This window comes from Trachypithecus francoisi, unplaced genomic scaffold (assembly GCF_009764315.1).
Source record: "Trachypithecus francoisi isolate TF-2019V2 unplaced genomic scaffold, Tfra_2.0 Lachesis_group3, whole genome shotgun sequence".
Classification (NCBI taxonomy): domain Eukaryota; kingdom Metazoa; phylum Chordata; class Mammalia; order Primates; family Cercopithecidae; genus Trachypithecus; species Trachypithecus francoisi.
The window spans coordinates 98,664,784-98,689,569 of record NW_022681468.1 but is presented as its reverse complement, the minus strand read 5'-3'; the positions used below and the strand labels follow the sequence as shown (position 1 = coordinate 98,689,569).

General features: G+C 41.0%; 1 protein-coding gene across 1 annotated transcript in view; it reads left to right on the top strand.

Moving 5' to 3' along the window:
* Positions 1 to 24,786, top strand: part of IQGAP1 (IQ motif containing GTPase activating protein 1) — a 124,191-nt gene that overhangs the window by 32,072 nt on the left and 67,333 nt on the right. Inside the window, exons 3-8 of the mRNA XM_033188990.1 lie at positions 7,577 to 7,733; positions 11,430 to 11,507; positions 16,394 to 16,470; positions 22,377 to 22,444; positions 23,550 to 23,663; positions 24,539 to 24,717. Of these exons, the coding sequence (XP_033044881.1) occupies positions 7,577 to 7,733; positions 11,430 to 11,507; positions 16,394 to 16,470; positions 22,377 to 22,444; positions 23,550 to 23,663; positions 24,539 to 24,717 (673 nt within the window). The remainder of the gene's footprint in view (positions 1 to 7,576; positions 7,734 to 11,429; positions 11,508 to 16,393; positions 16,471 to 22,376; positions 22,445 to 23,549; positions 23,664 to 24,538; positions 24,718 to 24,786) is intronic.

Below are 24,786 nucleotides of genomic sequence, written 5' to 3'. Positions count from 1 at the left end.
AATAATGATTTAAATATGGAATTGTAGAGATAAAGTTTAGCAGCTCTGTATTTGGGGGAGAAACGAGTCTCTGTTGATTGAAAAAGCATAATAAAATAATTTAATCTGAGGCTTTGTGGTTATGGAGTGTCAGAATGAAGAAGATGGTAGTCCTGTTCCATTTCAGGCTGGTCATACCATACCTGGAACACAGAATTCAGTTGGAGAACGTTGAGAGATGCGCAAAAGACGTGAGGGGGCAGAGATGATGTATAATACTGCTAATATAATACCTGGTAACGTTTTCAGTACTTACTCTGTGCCAGGCACCGTTCTTAGTATTTTATATGTACTATCATCTCTTTAATCCTCATAAACATTCTGTGGGTAGGTGCTATTATTATTCTGTTTTTATGATTAGTGCTTGAAGGAGCTGGAATCATTTTACTTATGGAATTGTCAGCATGTGACTCATCATGAGGGGATAGGAGGAAAGACACAAATATTTTTTTCAATACCCAGCCAAGCACTGTGCTAGCTCTATATTTCACTTGCAATCTTATTTAATCCTCAATGACAAACCTTGGAAGATACTGTTAGCCTTTTTTAACAAATGAAAGAACTGGTTAAGTGGCTTTCTTGGTAAGTGCCCGAGACAGGACATAGAACCAGATCTTTCCAAGTCCATGGCCAGTGCTACTCACATTATGCTTTTATTTTTACATTTTCTTGCTCCAGGGGGCAGCTTAGGGTGCCAGTAGAGAATTGATGCTGGCTTAACAAAAATTTTCTGACTACTGGAATCCAGAAATGAACCAGGTTACCTTGAATGTTCGATTCTCTATCAGTGTTCAGGTTCAGCCTGCTTCCTGATTTGGCTGAAATGTTTTGGGAACATTAAGGTATCAAATTGGGGATGGAGTAGAACATGTGAGGGGAGTGGAGGAATTGAGATGGCCTAAAAAATCTTTAATGAGCCTTCCAGCCTTGAGATTCTATGGTTATTGCTAGGACAGGGTTAAACATGACAATTGGTAAAAAGTTGTGTTGGCCAGTAATTTTCTTTTGTGCATAGATTGATAGATTTTGAGACAAGAGTTTCACTCTGTCGCCCAGACTGGGAATGCAGTGGTATGATCACTGCTCACTGCATCCTCAAACTCAAAGGCTCAGGCAACCCTCTCACCTCAGCCATAGTTTTATTTTTAAATGTATTTATAGGCCAGGCGTGTCTCACGCCTATAATCCCAGCACTTGGGCGGATCACTTGAGGTCAGGAGCTCAAGGCCAGCCTGGCTAACATGGTGAAACCCCGTCTCTACTAAGAATACAAAAACTAGTTGGGCATGCTTGTGGGCGCCTGTAATCCCAGCTACCCTGGAGACAGGAGAATTGCTTGAACCCGGGAGGCGGAGGTTGCAGTGAGCTGAGATCATGCCATTGCACGCTAGCCTGGGCAACAAAGTGAGACTCCATCTCAAAAAATAAAAAAAAATTTTTAAAAGTCTTCATAAAGCTAAATTTATAAAAGAGCTAGAGGCTGGGCGTGGTGGCTCATGCCTGTAATCCCAGCACTTTGGGAGGCCGAGGCGGGTGGATCACCTGAGGTCAGGAGTTCAGGACCAACCTGGCCAACATGGTGAAACCCCGTCTCTACTAAAAATATAAAAATTAGCCAAGTGTGGTGGCACAGGCCTGTATTCCCAGCCTTGGGAGGCTGAGGCAGGAGAATTGCTTGAACCTGGGAGACGGAGGTTGCAGTGAGCTGAGAACATGCCACTGCACTTTAGCCTGGGTGACAGAGCCAGACTCCATTTAAAAAAAAAAAAAAAGCTGGAGATGTGGTTTAGCAGCTCTATATTTGGGATAAAAAGGAGTTTCTGTTTATTGAAAAAGTGTAATAAAATAATTTAAGCAGAGGCTTTGTGGTTAGGTAGTGTCATAATGAAGAAGGTGATAGTCCTGTTTCATTTCAGGCTGGTCAGACCATACTTGGAACATAGTATTCAGTAGGAGAATGAATTCAGCCAGGTTGGTTTGTTTGTTTTTTTAAGACAAGAGACTTGCTCTGCTGTTGCCCAGGCTGGAGTGCAGTGATGCGATCTCAGCTCATGCCTCAGCTTTCCAAGTAGTAGCTGGATTTACAGGCATACTCCAGCATACCTGGCTTATTTTTGTATTTTTTGTAGAGATGGGGCTTCACCATGTTGGCCAGGTTGTTCTCCAACTCCTGACTTCAAGTGATCCACCCATGTTGGCCTCCCAAAGTGCTAGGATTACAGGTGAGAACCACTGCACCCTGCCAAACTTAACCAGTTCTAAATGTTTAATTTTTTTTTTTTTTTTTTTTAGACGGAGTCTGGCTCTGTCGCCCAGGCTGGAGTGCAGTGGCCGGATCTCAGCTCACTGCAAGCTCCGCCTCCCAGGTTCACGCCATTCTCCTGCCTCCGCCTCCCAAGTAGCTGGGACTACAGGCGCCCGCCTCGTCGCCCGGCTAGTTTTTTGTATTCTTTAGTAGAGACGGGGTTTCACCATATTAGCCAGGGTGGTCTCGATCTCCTGACCTTGTGATTCGCCCGTCTCGGCCTCCCAAAGTGCTGGGATTACAGGCTTGAGCCACCGCGCCCGGCCAGTGTTTAAGTTTAATAAGAAAAGTTTTGTGTCTAAGTTGAGAATCGGTGGATTTAGTTAAACTAAAATACCTTTAATTATTAAGTAGGCAGAATGTGGAGATAAACCAGTCTTTTTCCTTCATGGTAGTTCTGAGATTTTTCCCTATTTGGAGAGCCTGTGAGCTCGGACCCTTTTGGTTTTTCAGGTGGTATAGTGAGAGCAACAGTGATATTGTGAGGAGGATTCTAAATCTAGCAGTTAGTCTTGTTATTCCGTCTTTGCCACTAGCTATTGGATGACCTTGGATCAGCCTCATTCTTATTTGTAAATGGGGGGAAGTGCAAATACATTATTAGCCTCTGAGCAGGCTTATGGGCAGTTAGATTCTTTTTCAATGTTTGTATTTTTAATTTTAGAGTTGTACTTCTAAGGACCTTTCCTGAGTAATTAATTCTAAATAAAGAAGAACACTGTGCACAAAGATATTCCTTGCACTATTATTTAATGGTTAAAAACATTTAGAGGCCGGGCGCGGTGGCTCAAGCCTGTAATCCCAGCACTTTGGGAGGCCGAGACGGGCGGATCACGAGGTCAGGAGATCGAGACCATCCTGGCTAATACGGTGAAACCCCGTCTCTACTAAAAAAATACAAAAAACTAGCCGGGCAAGGTGGCAGGCACCTGTAGTCCCAGCTACTCGGGAGGCTGAGGCAGGAGAATGGCATAAACCCGGGAGACGGAGTTTGCAGTGAGCGGAGATCGCGCCACTGCACTCCAGCCTGGGCGACAGAGCGAGACTCTGTCTCAAAAAAAAAAAAAAAAAAATTTAGAAATGACATAAATGTCTAACAGGTGACTGATTAAGGACTTGGTTAAATTTTTATGTAAACTTAAAGTCTTCAGAAACTATATAATATGGAAAATATTCATGAAATTTTCAGAAATGTTTAATTGTCTCATATATATATATATTATTTTTGAGACAGAGTTTTGTTCTGTTGCCCAGGTTGGAGTACGGTGGTACGATCATAACTCACTGCAGCCTTGACTTCCTGGGCTCAAACAGTCCTCCTGCCTCAGCCTCTCAAGTAGCTGGGACTACAGTACAGGCATTTGCCACCATGCCTGGCTAATTTTAAAATTTTTTGTAGAGACAGGGTCTGGCTGTGTTGCCAGGCTGGTCCTGAACTCTTGGGCTCAAGCAGTCCTCCTGCCTTGGCCTCCCAAAGTGCTGGGATTACAGGCGTGAGCTACTGTGCCTGGCCATTTTTAGATATATATTACATTGAAAACAAAGGGATTTTCCCTAGAAGTGCATTTACTTCCTGGCTTTCACATTTTCTGATTATGTGATTTAGTGGAAGAAGGGGAAATCTCATGTGAGCTATAGAGAAAGACTGAAAGAAGTGTTTGTTGTGTCATCTTGGAATTTCAGTAGAATCTAAACTTCTGCTAACATTAAAAATTATAGTAACATGGCACTTTACTGTTCAAAGTGGTTTGGTCCTAATTTGTTCATTTGTTTGTGACAGGATTTCAGTTTGTCACCCCAGCTAGAGTGCAGTGCCACCATCTCAACTCACTGCAGCTTCTACCTCCCAGGTTAAAGTGATCCTCCTGTCTTAGCCTCCCAAGTATCTGAGACTATAGGTGCACACCACCACGCTGGCTAATTTTTGTGTTTTTAGTAGAGATGGGGTTTCGCCATGTTGTCCAGGTTGGTCTTGAACTCCTGACCTCAAGTAATCGGCCTGCCTTGGCTTCGCAAAGTGCTGGGATTACAGGTGTGAGCCACTGCGTCCTACCTAGTCCTAATTTATTTTGTAAACAAACCAGGTGATACTCCATTGTGAAATAGCTCAGATTGGCGGGCAAGCCACACGTGTGGTGACTTGGAGGGCAGCTTCAGGTTTGAGCAGTTGTTTAGAAACACTGTATTTTGCCTCCCTATTTATTCCAGCTCATTCTTTCTACTTAATTGCTTTCACCAAATCACAGTTGGCCTTTCTTCTCTGACCTGACTCCTGTGTTATACAAAGAGTATTCTACCCAGCTATAGGAAACATCTAAGTCAGGACTGTTTTATAGCAGTTGGACTAGGGAAAGGAAATATAAAGAATGGTGGGAGATGTTACCATGGGCTCTCCTTTTATTTTTATTTTAGTCTAGAAATCTCAGAAAAGAGGAAAACCTAAATACCTCTGGTAACTGGCTCTGATTCAAGCCAAAAGTATCTACTGTGCTCTTTATCCATAGTTTCCCTGTGTGTTTACTTTATTTTAAAAAGAAAAATAAGTAACTATTTTTTTTTTTTTGGTACTGTTACCTGCTTGAGGGCCATTTTTGGCTTAGGCTGAGGTTGTTAGGTTTTCCCTGTTAATGAGAACCCAAGTTAGATTGTCCCCAGAGAGCTGGAGTTGCCAGTAGTTGTTTGCCAGAATGATTTTATCAGCATCTTTTTTAGCGGTAAAAAGATGAGATGAGTCCTTGAACTACACTATTTCCATACCAACAACTGCCATTCTTTTCCACATTGCCCTTTGGGTCTTTAGGCTCAATAGTGGTATAGTTTAGATTTTTGTAGCCATTTTAAATTGGTATCTAATTTAATTATTATGACAACTCTTCTGGAAAACTCATTTGTTTCATTTTTCCCCTTTCTGACAATTTAAGTTCTACTATTTGAAAGAAAGAAAAGACAGCAGAGGCTGGGTGCGGTGGCTCACGCCTGTAATCCCAGCACTTTAGGAGGCTGAGGCGGGCGAATCACAAGGTCAGGAGATCGAGACCACGGTAAAACCCCGTCTCTATTAAAAATACCAAAAATTAGCTGGGCGAAGTGGCGGGCGCCTATAGTCCCAGCTACTCAGGAGGCTGAGGCAGGAGAATGGCATGAACCCGGGAGGCGGAGCTTGCAGTGAGCCGAGATTGCATCACTGCACTCCAGCCTGGGCGACAGAACGAGACTCCGCCTAAAAAAAAAAAAAAAAAAAAAAAGACAGCAGAGAAGCTTATCAAGTATAGGAAACAACCAGAAAATTATCTGGCCCATTCATATACCCATCAGGTTTCATAAGTTAGAGAGTACGCTGGCTGATTTAAAGGTAGAGTAGATTTAAAAGCAAGACTGAGCTGGAAACGGTGGCTTACACCTGTAATCTCAGCACTTTAGGAGGCCGAGGCGGGTGGATCACCTGAGGTCAGGAGTTCAAGACCAGCCTGACCAATATGGTGAAACTCCATCTCTACTAAAAATACCAAAAAATTAGCCGGGTATGGTGGCACAGGCCTGTAATCCCAGCTACTCGGGAGTCTGAGGCAGGAGAATTGCTTGAACCCGGGAGGCAAAGGTTGCAGTGAGCTGAGATTGTGCCATTGCACTCCAGCCTGGGCAACAGAGCAAGACTCCATCTAAAAAAAAAAAATTGAGTGGAATAATTTTATTTTATTTTATTTTATTTTATTATTTTTTTGAGACGGAGTCTCGCTCTGTCGCCCAGGCTGGAGTGCAGTGGCCAGATCTCAGCTCACTGCAAGCTCCGCCTCCTGGGTTTACGCCATTCTCCTGCCTCAGCCTCCCCAGTAGCTGGGACTACAGGCGCCCGCCACTTTGCCCGGCTAGTTTTTTGTGTTTTTTTAGTAGAGACGGGGTTTCACCGTGTTCGCCAGGATGGTCTCGATCTCCTGACCTCATGATCCGCCCGTCTCGGCCTCCCAAAGTGCTGGGATTACAGGCTTGAGCCACCGTGCCAGGCCGAGTGGAATAATTTTAAATTAGGAGTTTTAAATCTGGGGTTCCTAGAGTCAATGAAGTCTCTGAAATTATATGTAAAATTTAAGTATATGTATATTTTTCTGCAGGAAGGGTCTGTAGCTTTCCTTAGATATTCACAGGATTCTGTGGCTCAGTGGTTGAAAACTGTTGCCATGGTCCGGGTCCAGTGGCTCACGCCTGTAATCCCAGCACTTTGGGAGGCTAAGATGGGCAGATCATTTTAGGTCAGGAGTTTGAGCGAATGTGATGAAACCCCGTCTCTACTAAAAATACAAAAATTAGCTGGGCATGGTGGTACACGCCTGGAGTCCCAGCTACTCAGGAGGCTGAGGCGGGAGAATTGCTTGAACCCGGGAGGTGGAGGTTGCAGTGAGCTGAGATCACGCCACTGCACTCCAGCCTGGGCAATAGAGTGAGACTTTGTCTCAAAAGAAAAAAGAAGAAAAGAAAACCATTGCCATAAATGATTTTTAGTTACCTATGTTTCTGTTGGTAGAAAATACATGTAACTAAACTTTGTTTTATCTTAGGCTTTCCTGAAATTTCCTGAGGTATTTGAAGGGGAAAATAGTTTTCTTTTTTTCTTTGTTTTATTCTTTTTCTTTTTGGAAAATAGTTTTCTTTTCCTATCCTTTTTACAATCTCCTCGCTGACTCCAAAAATCTAAGAATTCATTATTTACTGCTTCTATAGGAGTTTCTTTTAATATTTTAGCTGAAATAATTGATTCTGTTTTGATAACCCCCAAACAACCTTAAAACTTGGATCTAGAAATTCACTGTGGATTCTGAGTTCTGAAACCGGAAGAGAATGTCAGCAACAAATGTAAGCTTCTGAACAGTTGAAATGGTGGCTTCAGTTACAAATGGCTTTTCTTAAGATTTGTTAAAGAGCAACCTAAGGACTGAGGGAAAGGGTCTGAAGTTTCATGGGGCATTCAGGATCTGGGGAGCCCAGCTGGCTGTGTTGCTGCAGCAGAGGAAAGCAGGGTAGAGAAGAAAGTGGCATTCATGCTCAGGAATTTCCTAAGTTCTCTGCTTCTGAGATCTGACTGGGCCAAGCTGGGTAAGGATGTGTGTGGAACTGATTGTAAAAGAGTGCTATTATGTTCAGTTTAAGCTTCTCCAGGGAGTATGGATATTAAGCTTAAAATCTCTAAAAGTTCTGACCTTCCCTTTCCTTTTTTGCATCCTCTCTCCTTTTGTGCAGGTGGATGGAAGCATGCCTAGGGGAAGATCTGCCTCCCACCACAGAACTGGAGGAGGGGCTTAGGAATGGGGTCTACCTTGCCAAACTGGGGAACTTCTTCTCTCCCAGAGTAGTGTCCCTGAAAAAAATCTATGATCGAGAACAGACCAGATACAAGGTGAGTCCTTCCTTGTTTAGTGCTTAGATTTCTGTCAACTTGGGAAAGTTAGCATGTTTTATTTTGTGTAAGAGTTATTGAGAAGTATGTGTAAGGTGTGTTTGTTTCAACAAAATATAGCCTTTAAAATGCCTGGCAGAATGGAGAAATTTGTGCAAAGACAATATGTACTAGGAAAATAGTATTACATCTCTTTTAGAATTTATCTGGAAAACCCGCCTTCCCCCACTCCGTCCCCCCACAAAAAATATATGTACTAGGAAAATAACTTTAGCTGTCTGTGTTTCTGGTAGAATTCTTATGATGTTATATATCTAGAAATTTTCCTAGTTGTAGATGAATTTTTTAATTCTTTAGAAGGTAGAAGAAGTAGCTAGGGGAATTACTACTTTAAATCTAGTTTTGGGGCCGGGCGCGGTGGCTCACACCTGTAATCCCAGCACTTTGGGAGGCCAAGGTGGGCGGATCACAAGGTCAGGAGTTTGAGACCAGCCTGACCAACATGGTGAAACCCCGTCGCTACTAAAAATACAAAAATTAGCGAGGCGTAGTGGTGCATGCCTGTAATCCCAGCTACTCGGGAGGCTGAGGCAGGAGAATCGCTTGAACCCAGGAATTGGAGGTTGCAGTGAGCCAAGATCATGCCACTGCACTCCAGCCTAGGCAACAAAGCGAGACTCCGTCTTAAAAAAAAAAAAAACAAAAACCTAATTTTAGGCTGGGCACGCCGATTCCCAGTACTTGGAAGGCCAGGGTGGTAGGATCTCTGAAGACCAGGAATTTGAGACTACCCTGGGCAATATAATGAGACCCTGTCTTACAAAAAAATAAAATAAAATTAGCCAGACTTGGTGGCACATGCTGTAGTCCTGTCTACTTGGGAGACTGAGGCAAGAGGATTGCTTGAGCCTAGGAGGTTGAGGCTGTAGGGAGTTAATATTGCGCCACTGTACTCCCGCCTGTCTCCTTAAAAAAAAAAGAAATGAGTTTTAAGCACCGAGATGTGTTGGCAAATTGAATGCAAAAGTAACTTCATGAAAAAACATCACCCTGTAATACTGGAGTTCAAAGTACAATGGGAAAGTGATTCAATTTCAGAAAATTGAGATAAGTGAGAGGATTTGATTCCTGTGTCTCAAGGTGCTATAAAAAAGAAGACTGCTTAATTAAGTTGGGATGTTGGGCCGGGCCCAGTGGTTCATGCCTGTAATCCCAGCACTTTGGAAGGCTGGGGCAGGCTGAACACTTGAGGTCAGGAGTTCAAGATAAACCCGGCCAACTTGGTGAAACCCCATCTCTACTAAAAATATAAAAATTAGCTGGGCTTGGTGGCGCACATCTGCAATCCCAGCCACTCAGGAGGCTGAGGCAGGAGAATCACTTGAACTCAGGAGGCGGAGGTTACGGTGAGCTGAGATCATGCCACTGCACTCCAGCCTGGGCAACAGAGCAAGACTCTGTCTCCCCTACTGCCCCCCCCCAAAAGATGGGGATGTTGACAAGGACCACATTTTACTGTCTACAGAGCCTCTATAGGGAGCTTACCTGTGGACTCTTACTTGAAAAAGGATGACTATGAAAGATAGTGGAGAATTGCATTACCAAGACCAAATGTAAGGGTGGGCAGCTGTGATAATTGGGCCCAAACTCAGAATGAGTAAGGCTGCAATGTCAAAGAGTTTTTTTTTTTTTTTTTTTTTTTTTTGAGGTGGAGTCTCGCTCTGTTGCCCAGGCTGGAGTGCAGTGGCCGGATCTCAGCTCACTGCAAGCTCTGCCTCCCGGGTTTACGCTGTTCTCCTGCCTCAGCCTCCCGAGTAGCTGGGACTACAGGCGCCCGCCACCACGCCTGGCTAATTTTTTGTATTTTTTAAGTATAGACTGGGTTTCACCGTGTTAGCTAGGATGGTCTCGATCTCCTGACTTCGTGATCCGCCCATCTCGGCCTCCCAAAGTGCTGGGATTACAGGCTTGGGCCACCGCGCCCAGCAGTCAAAGAGATTTTTTATGTTTTATGTTTAAATTCAAGGGAAAACAAGGGAAAGTATAGGTACTCAGCCAAAATTAACATCATAAACAGAAACTTTTCTTAGTCAAAAAGACTTATGTTCAGTGGGTTTTTCTGTTGTTGGTTGATTGGTTTTTGTTTTGAGACAGGGTCTTGCTGTGTCACCCAGGCTAGAGTGCAGTAATGCCGTCATGGCTCACTGCAGCCTTGACCTCTCTTGGGCTCAGGCAGTCCTCCCACCTCAGCCTCCCTAGTAGTTGGGACTATGGGAGCATGCTACTACACCAGGCTAATTTACACAAATTTTAGTGTAGAGATGGGGGTCTCACTATGTTGCCCAGGCTGGTCTCCAACTCCTGGGCTTAAATTATCCTCCCACCTTGTGGTGGGATTACAGGTATGAGCTAGGATTACAGGTATGAGCCACTGTGCCCAGCCCTATGCTCAGTTTTGAATACACAGTTATTCTGAAGACAACTCTGGAGCTATTCTATAGGCAGAATGGGAAGATAGTGTAAAAGGAGAGTGGAGACTTTGCACATAGTGTAAAAGGAGAGTGTAGACTTTGCAGCAACAATTTAAGAAAAAATGGCTGGGTGCAGCGGCTTGTGCCTGTAATCCCAGCACTTTGGGAGGCTGAGGTGGGAGCCCTCACTTGAGTCTAGCAGTTTGAGATCAGCCTGGGCAACAAAGTGAGACCTTTGCTCTACAAAAAATAGAAAAAAAATTAGATAGGCATGGTAACATGCACCTGTAGTCCCAGCTACTCAGGAGGCACAGGTGAGAAGATCACTTGAGCCCAGGAGGTAAGGCTGCAGTGAACCGATTGTGCCAGTGAGCCGATTGTGCCACCACACTGCAAACTGGGCAACAGAGTGGAGCCCTGTTTCAAAAAAAAAGCAGACATTGAAGTTTAGAGGGGATATCTATGTATAGGGAGAAAATGAAAGCCCTGATTGATTTTTTTTGAGATGAAGTCTCATTCTGTTGCCGATGTTGGAGTGCAGTGGCGCTGTCTTGGCTCTCACTGCAACCTCTGCCTCCCAGGTTCAAGTGATTCTCCTGCCTCAGCCTCCCAAGTAGCTGGGATTACAGGCATGCACCACCACACCCAGCTAATTTTTGTATTTTTAGTAGAGATGGGGTTTCACCATGTTGGCCAGGCTGATCTCAAACTCCTGACCTGAGGTGATCCGTCCACCTTGGCCTCCCAAAGTGCTGGGATTACAGGAATGAGCCACTGTCCCAGCGTGGTATTTTTATACAGCATTTTGTGAATATCTTCTGTGTGTTCAGATACCATACTAATGTAATTGGTTTATGTGTGTTATCTCACTTAGTCTTTATACATACAAAGCAGCTGTTCTAGATGGTAACTCTGTCCCTAAAGGATGAAGTGGCTTGTCCAGTGTCACCAGTAGATTACTAAGCCAGTAATTGAATCCAAGATAATTTAACTCCAAAGACCACATGTTCTGTTGAGCACCCTATACACAGGAAGGCTCTCCAGGTGGTTCCTAAGTGAGAGGAACTGAGATGTGGATTTGGCTTTTGATATTGGAATGTGAGCCTAATGACCTCAAAATTAAGGAGAATTTGTCACATCTCATGAGGAAACTTTTGCCAAGAGAGTTTTTATTTAATATTTGCTTTAATACAGCCAAGAGAACCTAATTTTTTTCTTCTTCTAGGCGACTGGCCTCCACTTTAGACACACTGATAATGTGATTCAGTGGTTGAATGCCATGGATGAGATTGGATTGCCTAAGGTAACTTACCTGAGATAATAGTTTAGGCTTTGTTCCAGCTGTTTTGGCCTAACCCCCAAACAACCTGTTCTCATTCTACCTGTAAAATTATTCTCAGAATCTTTGGTGTTTTTTTAAATACTGAAAGATGTCTTTCTTTTTGACTTAGGAAATAGTTTTGTTCTTTTTCTTTTATAATCCTCATACCTGTTTCACCTTACCCTAGAGAAATTCCCTGTCATGACATTTACTTTTACTACATCAAATTGTAGACATACATTTTACTATTTTTCCTTGGATAGAATTCACATGCTGTGAGATTCACCATTTTAAAGAATCAGTGGTATTTATTTATTGACAAAGTTGTTAGCATTAAAATTTGACCTTTGGAAATATAAGGAAATGTTTTAGAAATCTGTAGGGAGTATGAAGGGTCGTTTTATATTTTAAATTGTAGAGGTGATAGAATGATGTTACTTCCTGTGTCTGTTTTTGGTCATGGCTGCAGTTTTGATTGGAGTGTACATCTTCTGGGTGTTTTGCTCAGGAGTTTATTTAGTGTTGCTTTCAGTGAAATTGTCATCCCATTCCTGCCTGAATCTATAATTGCCACACTGTATTGGCACTCTTAGAGACATGAATGGATTGATTGACTTCATTCTTCTTTTTTTTTTTTTTTTGAGACGGAGTCTGGCTCTGTCGCCCAGGCTGGGGTGCAGTGGCCAGATCTCAGCTCACTGCAAGCTCCGCCTCCTGGGTTTACGCCATTCTCCTGCCTCAGCCTCTTGAGTAGCTGGAACTACAGGCGCCTGCCACCTCGCCCGGCTAGTTTTTTGTATTTTTTAGTAGAGACGGGGTTTCACCGTGTTAGCCAGGATGGTCTCGATCTCCTGACCTCGTGATCCACCCGTCTCAGCCTCCCAAAGTGCTGGGATTACAGGCTTGAGCCACCATGCCTGGCCGATTGATTTCATTCTTTCTTTTGTTCTCTGTTTTTTTCTTTCTATTAATATCCTTTGACCTAAGAATTCTGCTTCTCGGAAGTTATCCCAAATAAATAATCAGAAAGCACCAAAAAAATGTATATATAAGGATTTTTTAGCATTGATTATGATAGAAAAAATTGATAGCAAAGTACATGTTTCTTCACAAGGGATATTAATTTTGTTACAGCCAAATACTACTGCCATTAAAAAGGATATCAACCCAAATAAAGGGCCTTTGATGTATTCAGTAGGGAAAAGCAGTTGAAGGTTATAAGAGTTTGTGTTCTAGCTAAGATCCGATCACTATTTTTGTGTGAAAATAAAGTGAGTGTTCTTGGGAAAAATTTGTAAGGAGATAAAATGGTTTTCATTTCTGTGTGATGGGATTAAGGGTGGTTTTTATTTTCCTTATACTTTCCTGTAGAGCTCAAATTTTTGTAACCAAAGGAAAATTTATTTTAAAAAAGTGAGGTGGCCGGGCGCGGTGGCTCAAGCCTGTAATCCCAGCACTTTGGGAGGCCGAGACGGGCGGATCACGAGGTCAGGAGATCGAGACCATCCTGGCTAACGTGGTGAAACCCCGTCTCTACTAAAAAATACAAAAAACTAGCCGGGCAAGGTGGCAGGCGCCTGTAGTTCCAGCTACTCGGGAGGCTGAGGCAGGAGAATGGCATAAACCCGGGAGGCAGAGCTTGCAGTGAGCTGAGATCTGGCCACTGCACTCCAGCCTGGGCACTCCAGCCTGGGCAACAGAGCGAGACTCCGTCTCAAAAAAAAATAAATAAATAAAAAATAAAAATAAAAAAGTGAGATGTAGAGTATCAGAAGGTGGCTAAAACCATTTTATATTTTGTATTTTGTGCAATATATAAATATTGTATACACATATGTATATTGTATAAATATACATTACATATACAATATATAATATACAATTATGTATTATATATAGTATATTTTAATAATGTATATTAATATATTATTACAATATATAATTATATGTTGTGTGTATATATAGTATATGGCTATGTATATAATATACTACAGGTATGTATTATTGCATCCATACCTGTCGAATTGAGTTAAATCAGAGCCGAATCTTTGCAGAAGACTAGCTTTTTTCCAGAGAAAGTGCTGAAGTTCTCTTCCTTGCCACTGGTATGTTTGAGAATTAGGCCCCACAAGTGTTAGGAAATGCAATACGTGAAGTTCTTGTAGCTATGTGGCCTGTCTGTGCACCTGTAACTTCCTTTCCCTGTTTTTTTTATTTTTGTTTTGTTTTGTTTTGTTTTTTGTTTTTTGTTTTTTGTTTTTTTTTGAGATGGAGTCTTGCTCTGTCGCCCAGGCTGGAGTGCAGTGGCCGGATCTCAGCTCACTGCAAGCTCCGCCTCCCAGGTTCACGCCATTCTCCTGCCTCAGCCTCCTGAGTAGCTGGGACTACAGGCGCCCGCCACCTCGCGCGGCTAGTTTTTTGTATTTTTTAGTGGAGACGGGGTTTCACCGTGTTAGCCAGGATGGTCTTGATCTCCTGACCTCGTGATCCGCCCGTCTCGGCCTCCCAAAGTGCTGGGATTACAGGCTTGACCCACCGCGCCCGGCCTTTTTTTTTTTAAATATAGCATAAAATACTGTACTATATATAGTGTAAAATATTAAACTGTGCACCTGTTTTTTATATAGTATATTGCCAGTGGGCAATGACAATTTAACCTCATTTGAATGGTACTAAGAGCTTTGTTAATATTTTCTATTGCTAGTAGTGTTGTTACTATGAGATGCTTTTTTAATGTTGTAATTTTACTACCTTTTTTGGTTTACTAACAGTAATATACTGTCCTGGACTACAATTGGAACAACCATAGAATGTACTAAAGGCTTTCAGGGACAACTTGATAATCATGGCTGTAAACCTTGAATTGTCCACCCTACATTTAGGCCCAGAAGACTTCTGAGTAATAAGAAATAATGATAACCTAAAAATGTATTGTTGTCCTTAATATAATGTATAATACATAATTGACAGTACATATATGGTGTTTATCAGGATGTCTTTTCTAATCTCTTTATGTGGTACATGCTGGCCTGTTATAGAAACTGAAGGCAGTAATTTTTTGGTTCTTATTCTTTTTGACTCTTTATTATAATTGGTACTGTTGGCTGCCTTTTCCCTGAGATATTTCTTAGTTTGATTTTTAAAATTGTTTTTAATCTGCTCAACTCGTCCTGTTTTCTTTAATTATTCCACCTTCCGTGTCCTAGTGATGGACATTCTTTAAGATGCAATCCTTGTTAGATACATTTTCCCATTTTCATAGTTTCCTTTATTCTCAAGACTTGTTGACATAAGATAAACATAGTATCTTCAGTTAGCTGCTGGATATTTCTCCTTGGATAGCTTCCTGTCACCTATAATTTTTCATATCTAAAACTAAATCTACCTTTCCCCCAACTGAACTTCCTTTCCTCTATAATAAATGGTACCATGTCATCATTTTCCCAGTCATCCAGTCTCAAAACCTTGGAGATACTTTGAACTTCTAAATGTGGTCATTCCCGCTTCTCCATTTATTTGAAATCTCTCTTTTATCCATCCACTGTTAACAACAGCCTCCCAGCCTACCTCCCCAGCTCCAGTCTCCAGTCAACATATGCTATGTCCGGTCTCCAGTCAGATCTCCCTAGGGCTCTATTTTTATCCTTAGCTCCAAAGCTAGGCTGTCACTTTATGTCCTGCTTATCAAGTTCAGACTTGCTGACTTTCAAGTTGCTCATAATCATCTGATTTTATCCTACCTATCCAACCTTATTTTTCTGTTATTTTCTAGAATGTATTCTGTAGATTTTAAAAAACAATAGGGTATATTGCCTTACTGCCTCACAAACACATCGTGATTATTTCTGCTTTATTTATTCTGGCTATTTCTCTTGTTTGGAAGGCCTTTTGCTGTCTATCATGATTCAATCATTTCTTTAGTTTATGATTTTACAGTCTTAATATAGGCCTTTATTGCTTATCCAAATTCTTCTCACCTCGTTATTCAGTCTTTTGCTTATCCAAACCACTGTCACCCCTTATTTCCCTAAATTACAGATTGAATTGTATGGTGCCACATGACTATGACAATAAGTCTTGAAATTCAAGGCTATTCCCAGTCTAAATCTACACTGTTCCTATCCTACGTCATTCACTAACTTTAGGGCTTCCATGACCCTGGCTCTGGGCTTGATATCAAAGATATGGCAGTGAATAAATAGCATAGATCTAGCCTTGCCTTCATGTGGCTTATAGTCTGTTGGAGTAGCCAAACAGATAAACACAAATGATTGATTTTGGTAAGTGCTACCACGGAAAAGTACTTGTCTTCCAAATTCCCTTATACATGCTGTATTCTAGCTACTTCATCTGTGTAGCTTCCCATTTCTCCCAAGCATTAAACACATTTTAATATTTTATAGTTTTTTCAGTGTCTAAATGTAGCAGGTTGCACAAACTAAAGCACTTAGTAAATGTTCATTGTTGAGTTGTTTCTCCATCTAGGCATGGTAGATAGTAACTAGGAATATTGTGGTTTTGAAAGCCTCATACTCAGATCAGTCCAGTGATTTAAACTGGACTAGAACTTGGTCTTCATATGCCTGTGTCTGGGTCTGAAATAAGTAAATGACCTTCTCACACCTAATGAAATTCAGTGGGTTGACCAAATAGAGATTTTCCAAGTAGTACTTTTTATTCTGTATTACAGCATTTCATTCCTTGCAGTTCTGATGATGAAATGTCTAGTCACCCTAATGAAATTATTTACTGAATGCCACTGATGTTTTCTAACCGTCCATAGTTTGATTTGTATTATTGATGATTGGTGAATGTCAAATGAACACAGTGAATGGATACCTTACTCTATTTCTTTTATTTCTGCCTAGATTTTTTACCCAGAAACTACGGATATCTATGATCGAAAGAACATGCCAAGATGTATCTACTGTATCCATGCACTCAGGTAATCAAATTTTCTTGGCAAAATAAGGAAATTGTGAATAACATCTGAATTGAGTGTGTAGTTTTTTATCCTTGAGGTAAGAATGAAAAAGTTTTTTCATTAGTTTCAAAAGTTCCAAATAGGATAAAATACTATTATCTGAACAAAACGGTGAGAAACAGCTGTGTTTTTCTAGGGAGTACCGAGCAGGGATTTATTTATTTAATAGCAGATAATTTTGTTCTAAAAACATGGTATCTTTCATAATTGATCTAGTGTTTCTGTGAACTATACCTTCACTTAGAATGCAGTCTCTTAGTTATCTAGGTCCTTGCCATCATTAAGCCATTTGTTCATTCATTCAATAATTTTTACAAGCCAGGTGCGGTGGCTCACGCCTGTAATCCCAACACTTTGGGAGTCCGAGGCGGGTGGATCGCCTGAGGTCAGGAGTTCGAGACCAGCCTGGCCAACATAGCAAAACCCCGTCTCTACTAAAAATACAAAAAATTAGCTGGGCGTGGTGGCGGGTGCCTGTAATCCCGCTACTCGGGAGGCTCAGGCAGGAGAATTGCTTGAACCCGGGAGGCAGAGGTTGCAGTGAGCCAAGATTGCACCATTGCACTCCAGCCTGGGCAACAAGAGCGAAACTCCATCTCAAATAATAATAATAATACTTTTTATACCAACACAAACATGATAGTAGGAAATGATACAATATATATTTTTTTCCCATAATGTCATGGTAAGTTTGGAATGTGGCTTAATTTTGAGGTCCCCAGAATCCTAAATTAAATTGGAAGGAAAAGATACAAGTCTGGAAGGATAGTGGGATGGCATATTAGTAGATGCTTATACAGGTTGAATACAGAACAGGTCCCTTATCTGAAATGCTTGGGACCAGAAGTGTTTTCGATTTTGAAGTATTTGCATTCTACTTACCAGTTGAGCATGCCAAATCTGAAGTGCAGAGTGCTCCAATTATAGCATTTCCTTTGAGGGTCATGTTGGTGCTCAAAAATTTTTAGGTTTTGGAGCATTTTGGATTTTGGATTTTCAGATTTGGTATACTCAACCTATGGTACAGTAGTGTAGTATTTTAGCAGATTTACTTGGTGGCCACAGGACTAAAGGAGATGGTGGCAGAGCAAGTGGGACATGAGTGAGATTTTTGCTTGGGCTGCACTTACATAGCATCATCTATGTGTGCTTGCTGAGTGTTAATTACTTTGGAGTAGGTATATAATACTGATTTATAAGAAGACTATTGTCTCCAGTTTCTTGATCAAACATATACTAAATCTGTGGTGTCATTGGTATCAGTGTGAAACATACAAAAGAATGAATATAGCTGAGAACTAGTGGATCTCGTGTTGAGAATGTAGCAATTTCAAATATGTGTCTGAGGCTGGGTAGGTACAGTGGCTCACACCTGTAATCCCAGTGCTTTGGGAGACCAAAGCGAGAGGTTTGTTTGAAGCCAGGGGTTAAAGACCATCCTGAGCAACGTAGCAAGACCCCATTTCTACAAGAAATAAAAAATTAGCTGGGCATGGTGGCATGCGCCTGCATTCCTAGCTACCCTGGAGGCTGAGGTGGGAGGATCAGTTAAGCCCAGGAGTTTGAGGCTGCAGTGAGCTATGATTGTGCTACTGCACTCCAGGCTGGGCAACAGAGCAAGACTCTGTCTCTAAAAAACAAAACAAAACATTACCAAATATGTGTGTCTGAGTCCAGATCACATTAATTCTGAATATTGTGTTTGACTTAGTGTTGCATGAGATTTGTCTATGTTGATAATCTTGTGAAGGCTATACCTGCGATGGATATCTGAACATGGAAGCAGAATTCCTCTCTGCTAGTTGTGTAGCCACTACTCTTGCAGTGTAACCTGGGTTCCAGGCCCTTAAATTCTGTGTAGTACAGGCTAAAGAATTAGCTATGCCTTCCTAGTGGTAGAGTCAGAAAGAAAGAAAGGAAGTCCACTATTGTTTTCCATTTCTCTTGAATATGCAGTCTGTGCTTAGAAAGTATATATAGAGTGGTGTGTTTTGTGATTTATGATTTTTTTTTTTAATGGTGTTTTTCCTGAAGGGTGGATTGGCAACATTTGATAATATGTAGGAAGTGTTTATAATTGCTGAGAGTTTCTTCTTTTACCACAAAACACAACCTGTTCAAAGCAGATTTCTCACCTCACTGTATTGGATAAGGCTCCATCTTCTTTGGATCAACAGTGACAGAAAAGTACTAACTGTCTCCTCCCTGCTTGCCTTTTTTTTTTTTCCCCCCTCTGAAGTCTTGATTGGCATTATTCCAGAGATAGTCACTGTGCTTTAATCATACTATATTACTTTTGTAGATAACATTGCACTCTCAGATAAGACCCTAGTTTTCCATTCTCAAAATACTTGTATACTTTCTTCCTGATTCCCCTGTTTTGTTATTCTAATAACTGATTTTGGGGTTAAACAGGTCCATAATCTCTTATCCTAAATTAAAACCCTAAACTATCTGAAAATTGATTTTAAGTTTGGTGTAAGCTCATTTGTCTCCTTAGTATGATTATGTTTGTGTGTTTCTCTGCAGAAAGTAATGTATTGGATTGAGGATGCTGCCCCAGGGCTTGCTGGGGATACTTTATAATACCATATACACTGTAAATAGAAATACACTTTCTAATATCTGAGAAATTCAACATTCAAATATATCTGGCTCCAAGAATTTGGGTAAGGGACTGTGGGCCTATAGTAGATTCTGTTTCCTAATCACCTGCTGTGTTTCAGGGTCTTTATTAATAATCTTTGAGATTGACATAGTGACTTCTAGGTTACTCACCATTCACAGAAAATATAGTTAGAATCCAGATAGGTTAACACAGCTTCCTTCTGCCCATTGCTACAAAGTTCAGCTTAAGTAGGAAATAAGAAAAATAAATCTTAAGCACAGTTACAGTCTGACCCATTATAGGTGCCTAACAGTGTATTTGTGGAAGTAGGCATGGGAGAGCAGGAGCAAAGATGGGAGGGTTTATAAGTTTCAGTGTGAAGCTAAGTACTTTTGATTGTGGGTGAGAGGACTTACCTGGCCATTTTGAATCCATTCATAGCTCCGTTATCTCCATAAAATACTTGTAATAATTAAAGAGAGTTAAGTGGCCGGGCGCGGTGGCTCAAGCCTGTAATCCCAACACTTTGGGAGGCCGAGACGGGCGGATCACGAGGTCAGGAGATCGAGACCATCCTGGCTAACCTGGTGAAACCCCGTCTCTACTAAAAAATACAAAAAAGTAGCCGGGCGAGGTGGCGGGCGCCTGTAGTCCCAGCTACTCGGGAGGCTGAGGCAGGAGAATGGCATAAACCCGGGAGGCAGAGCTTGCAGTGAGCTGAGATCCAGCCACTGCACTCCAGCCTGGGCGACAGAGCCAGACTCCGTCTCAAAAAAAAAAAAAAGAGTTAAAAGAAAGATGGTGCCCATGTCTACTTTTTATGTCAGCCAGTGATACGGTTGTGGCACCTTTAATTTACCATTGAAAGACATTAAAAGCTAATTCAGTGTTCTTGGTACTGTGAAAGCAACTGTATTAGTCCGTTCTTGTACTGCTATAAAGAAATACCTGAGACTGGGTAATTCATAAAGAAAAGGGTTTAATTGGCTTAAGGTTCCACAGCTTCTACAGGAAGCATGGCTGGAGAGACCTCAGGAAACTTACAATCATGGCAGAAAACAAAGAGGAAACAGTCACATCTCACATGGCATTAACAAGAGGAAGAGAGAGGTGGGAAGGTGCTTACATACTTTTAAACAACCAAATCTAGCGATAACTCACTCACTGTTAGGAGAACAGCAGCAAGGGGGAAATATGCCCCCATTGATCCAATCACCTCTCACCAGGCCCCCACCTGGGGATTACAATTTGACATGAGATTTGGACAGGGGCACAGACCCAAACCATATCTGCAACATTCTTGAACTTTCTTAAAATTTCTTGTTCCCTATTTCCAAATAGGAATAAATGAGAAAGAAATTCTTGGAGAAAAATATTCTCGCAATTAAGAATGCAGGAGAAAAATATATAAGGGAACATATTACATGTATAGAAAGTTATTAGTTATTTTGCTTTGGAATTTCTTTTTTAAAGAGGCAGGGTCTTACTCTTTTGCTTAGGCTGGAACACAGAGGTGTGACCTTGACTCATTGTAACAACCTCCGAGGCACAAGCTATCCTCCTGCCTTAGCCTCCCAAATAGCTAGGACTACAGGCATGCACCACCATACCTGGCAAATTAAAAAAATTTTTTTTGTAGAGACAGGGTCTTGCTATGTTACTCATGCTGTTTTGAATTCCTGACCTCAAGCGATCCTCCTGCCTCTCCTTCTCAAAGTACTGGAATTACAGGCGTGAGCCACTACACCCAGTCTGGAGAATTTTTTGAATACATTTAAAATCTTCTGAGAGAGGAGCTTTATATATCCATCTTGAGTGTTTTACCTGAAAGAAAAGCATTTAATCATATACATATGTCTTATACTTGCACTTCTCTGAGAAAATGGTTAGCTTCTGTGGATGCATAAAGTCTAGTGTGTTTTGAGAATACTTGATTTTTTTTTGTTTTTCTCTTATACATTTGGGTTTATTATATACAATTTAAATTTTGATCAGTTCTGTGATTGCAGTGTACATGATGCATGTTTGTATTTGGATGATACTGAGTTTATAGATTATTTACAAAAACTGTATACCACTTTAAGTTTCTATGATTTATTTCTTATATATTTCTTATTTCCCTGCTGCTTTAAACTGTCAATTTCTTGCTTTTGTCAGTATCTGTGAAGTACCCTTCTGATCTCTTCTAATTTATTGGTTCCAACCAGCTAGGGCTTTAGAATCCACTTAACACAGGCTTATGGACATTGATTTATCTGTCCATTCATCTGTCAAATATTGATTAACATTTATTAATATATGCTAGGCTCTGGGTAGACATTAGTGAATGAGCCCTGTATTGTCCCTGCTTGCATGAAGCTTAGAGTCTAAGTGATTTTTTTTTTAAGTTTAAAAAGTAAAAATAATTTTTACCAACCTGATACTTAGAAAGTAAAAATATATGAAATATTATTTATCTAAAGCTGTTAAATTACCTGGATTAAGCTTTTCCATCAGTAATATGAATTCAGTTTAAGTAAGATTTGCCATCTGAATCATTTTTATGAAGCTTTTCTAAGATGTCTTGTTATTTAAAACTGATTGATTACAGGAAAGCAAACAAATGAAGAAACACTTCATTATTAATTATATTAACATTAATGTTAACATCTTTTTTTCTTTTTTGAGATGGAGTCTCGCACTGTTGCCCAGGCTGGAGTACAGTGGTGCGATCTCGGCTCTCACCGCAGCCTTTGCCTCCCAGGTTCAAGCGATTCTCCTGCCTCAGTCTCCTGAATAGCTGGGATTACAGGCACATGCCACCACGCCTGGCTAATTTTTGTATTTTTGGTAGAGACGGAGTTTTGCCATGTTGGCCAGGCTGGTCTCAAGCTCCTGACCTCAGGTGATCTGCCCACCTCAGCCTCCGAAAGTGCTGGGATTACAGGCATGAGCCATCGTGCCTGGCCATTAACATCTAATTATACATTGACTTTGTGCCAGAACCGGGACTTGAATTTGTGCCTACTGATCTCCCCAGTCCAGTGCTCTTTGCATTGTGTTATGTGACTTTTTAGGACAATGCTGTCATTTAAACTAAAAAAAAAAAAACACTCTGAGGTAAATAGAGTATTGTAACTACAAAGGAGACTGTTGTAGGTACTGGGAGTCTCAGTGTTCAGAATGCTTCTATTTTATTCTTCATGCTGATTTTCCCCTTTTAAGGGTGGCAGCTAGGCACTGCTGGGAGGCCTAACCTTTTGCATATTGTATCTTCTAGTTTGTACCTGTTCAAGCTAGGCCTGGCCCCTCAGATTCAAGACCTATATGGAAAGGTTGACTTCACAGGTAAGGAGTTACAGACTTGGCAGGAAATGCTTGAATTATGTGGAAGTAGCCTGGAGAGCCAGCAGTACCAATTTTAAAGACCTAAGGCTTTAAAAATACTCTGGCAGTGGAGGTGAAAGAAATATTAATAACTTGCTTCTCTGATGTGGGGTAAAGAACACTAAACTTGGAATTTCAAGCTCTGTTCTCTCACTTATAATGTGAACATGATTAGTGAGTCTCAGTTCTTATATATAAATTGGGGATAACAACATATATAAAACATATAATAATGTTAACACATAACATTAAATGTTCGGGTATGTTGAAAAAAGCTTTATAACTATCTTTCCCTTTCCATTCCAGCAAGCATCTGTTGTAGGCAAAGCAAGAAGGGAGAGTGGGGAGTGAGATGACACAGAGATGCCAATTTAGTAATTTTAAAGTTTAAGCTTATTTGGATGCATGTTTCTATGTGTATTTGCTATAGCCAGATGCTTGAAGAGATGAGGGATTAGGGAGAAAAAGGACAGTGGTAATATTGTTTAAGGGTAAGATAGATTCAAGTCTTTCAAAGTGGTGATTATTTTGTTGGCTTGAAAGTTTAAAACTTGGTAAGAAATTTTTTGTCCATGATATTTTTTCCTTCCAGGGAAGTTATTCACCAGACCTGGGGAAAGGGCCAGACCTTACATGTTTTCTTTATCATTAGGCGTTCTGCCTTAGAAATGAAATTGTTGAATAGCAGCTAATGATTTGGATTGTAAAGACTGAGATAACTGACTTAGTTTGTGATTCACTTATTGTTGAGCTCACATTAAAGCTGTTCCATTTATAAGTTCGTTGTAGGAAATGCCACAAGTAGCAATTCTGAACAACTATTTCCTGTAGGACCTGCTCACTTTATAGTTATTTTTGATGCCTTTGATAATAATAATGTTTGACTGCATTTTATATGCCAGTTACTGTGTTAAGTGCTTTCCATACATTTTATCTTTATATCATTATAACACCCTAAAAGGTAAATGCCATTTAATCCCACTGTATAGTTGAGGAATATGTTTCCTTCTCTTGGTTATGGAAAGGTGCCTAGCTTGATTGACTGAGTATTAATTCCCTCCTGTAGAAGAAGAAATCAACAACATGAAGACTGAGTTGGAGAAGTATGGCATCCAAATGCCTGCATTTAGCAAGATTGGGGGCATCCTGGCTAATGAACTGTCAGTGGATGAAGCCGCATGTAAGAAGAGAGAAATCTCATGGGTTCAACTGAGATTTTTGCCACCATTTCCAATAATTAATTCTATAGTGATGATCTAGGACATTGTGAATCTTGCTAGCAAGTTTAAGTCCATAGATGTAGTTGTAAACACATAGCCTTCCATGCCGTTGTTATTTGGAAATACATGATTAATTCTGATTAAAGTGAAAGCATTTAGAAAGGAAGTCCTGACTGGACGCGGTGGCTCACACCTGTAATCCTAGCAGTTTGGAGGCCAAGGCGGGTGGATCACCTGAGGTCAGGAGTTCAAGACCAGCCTGGCCATGGTGAAACCCCAACTCTACTAAAAAGACAAAAATTTAGCCGGGCATGGTGGCGCGTGCCTGTAATCCCAGCTACTCGGGAGGCTGAGGCAAGAGAATCACTTGAACCCAAGAGGTGGAGGTTGCAGTGAGCCGAGATAGCGCCATTGCACTCCAGACTGGGCAACAAGAGCGAAACTCTGTCTCAAAAAAAAAAAAAAAGAAAAAGAAAAGAAAAAAAGAAAGGAAGTCCTACATTTCCGTGGCTCATTGAGTTTCTTATTGTTTTATGGTGTTTACTCTGTAGTTAAGGCAAATATCTCCAGAGCAAGTGCTCCTTGCAAGGCTCTCTTATGAGTATTTCTCTGAGATTCCAAATTCATCGTCCCAAACATGGATCACAGATGGAGCTGTGGCTTTGTATACCATAAGGAAGAGGGTATAGGGCCCAGGGAGCCAGTCTTTGAACCCCAGTTGTTATTTCTCTGTGAAAAGGAGCCTCTGTCTCTAATGGGGGGTGCAGTGTTGCTTTCTATTGTGGTATACATCCTTTAATCTATATAATCTCAGTGTTTTTGTTTTTTTTTTTAGTACATGCTGCTGTTATTGCTATTAATGAAGCTATTGACCATAGAATTCCAGCCGACACATTTGCAGCTTTGAAAAATCCCAATGCCATGCTTGTAAATCTTGAAGAGCCCTTGGCATCCACTTACCAGGATGTACTTTACCAGGCTAAGCAGGACAAAATGACAAATGCTAAAAACAGGGTAAAAATGCAACATCTGTTCTTTCTAATTAATTTATGTTATTCCAACATTTGATATGGCTCTAGTTTA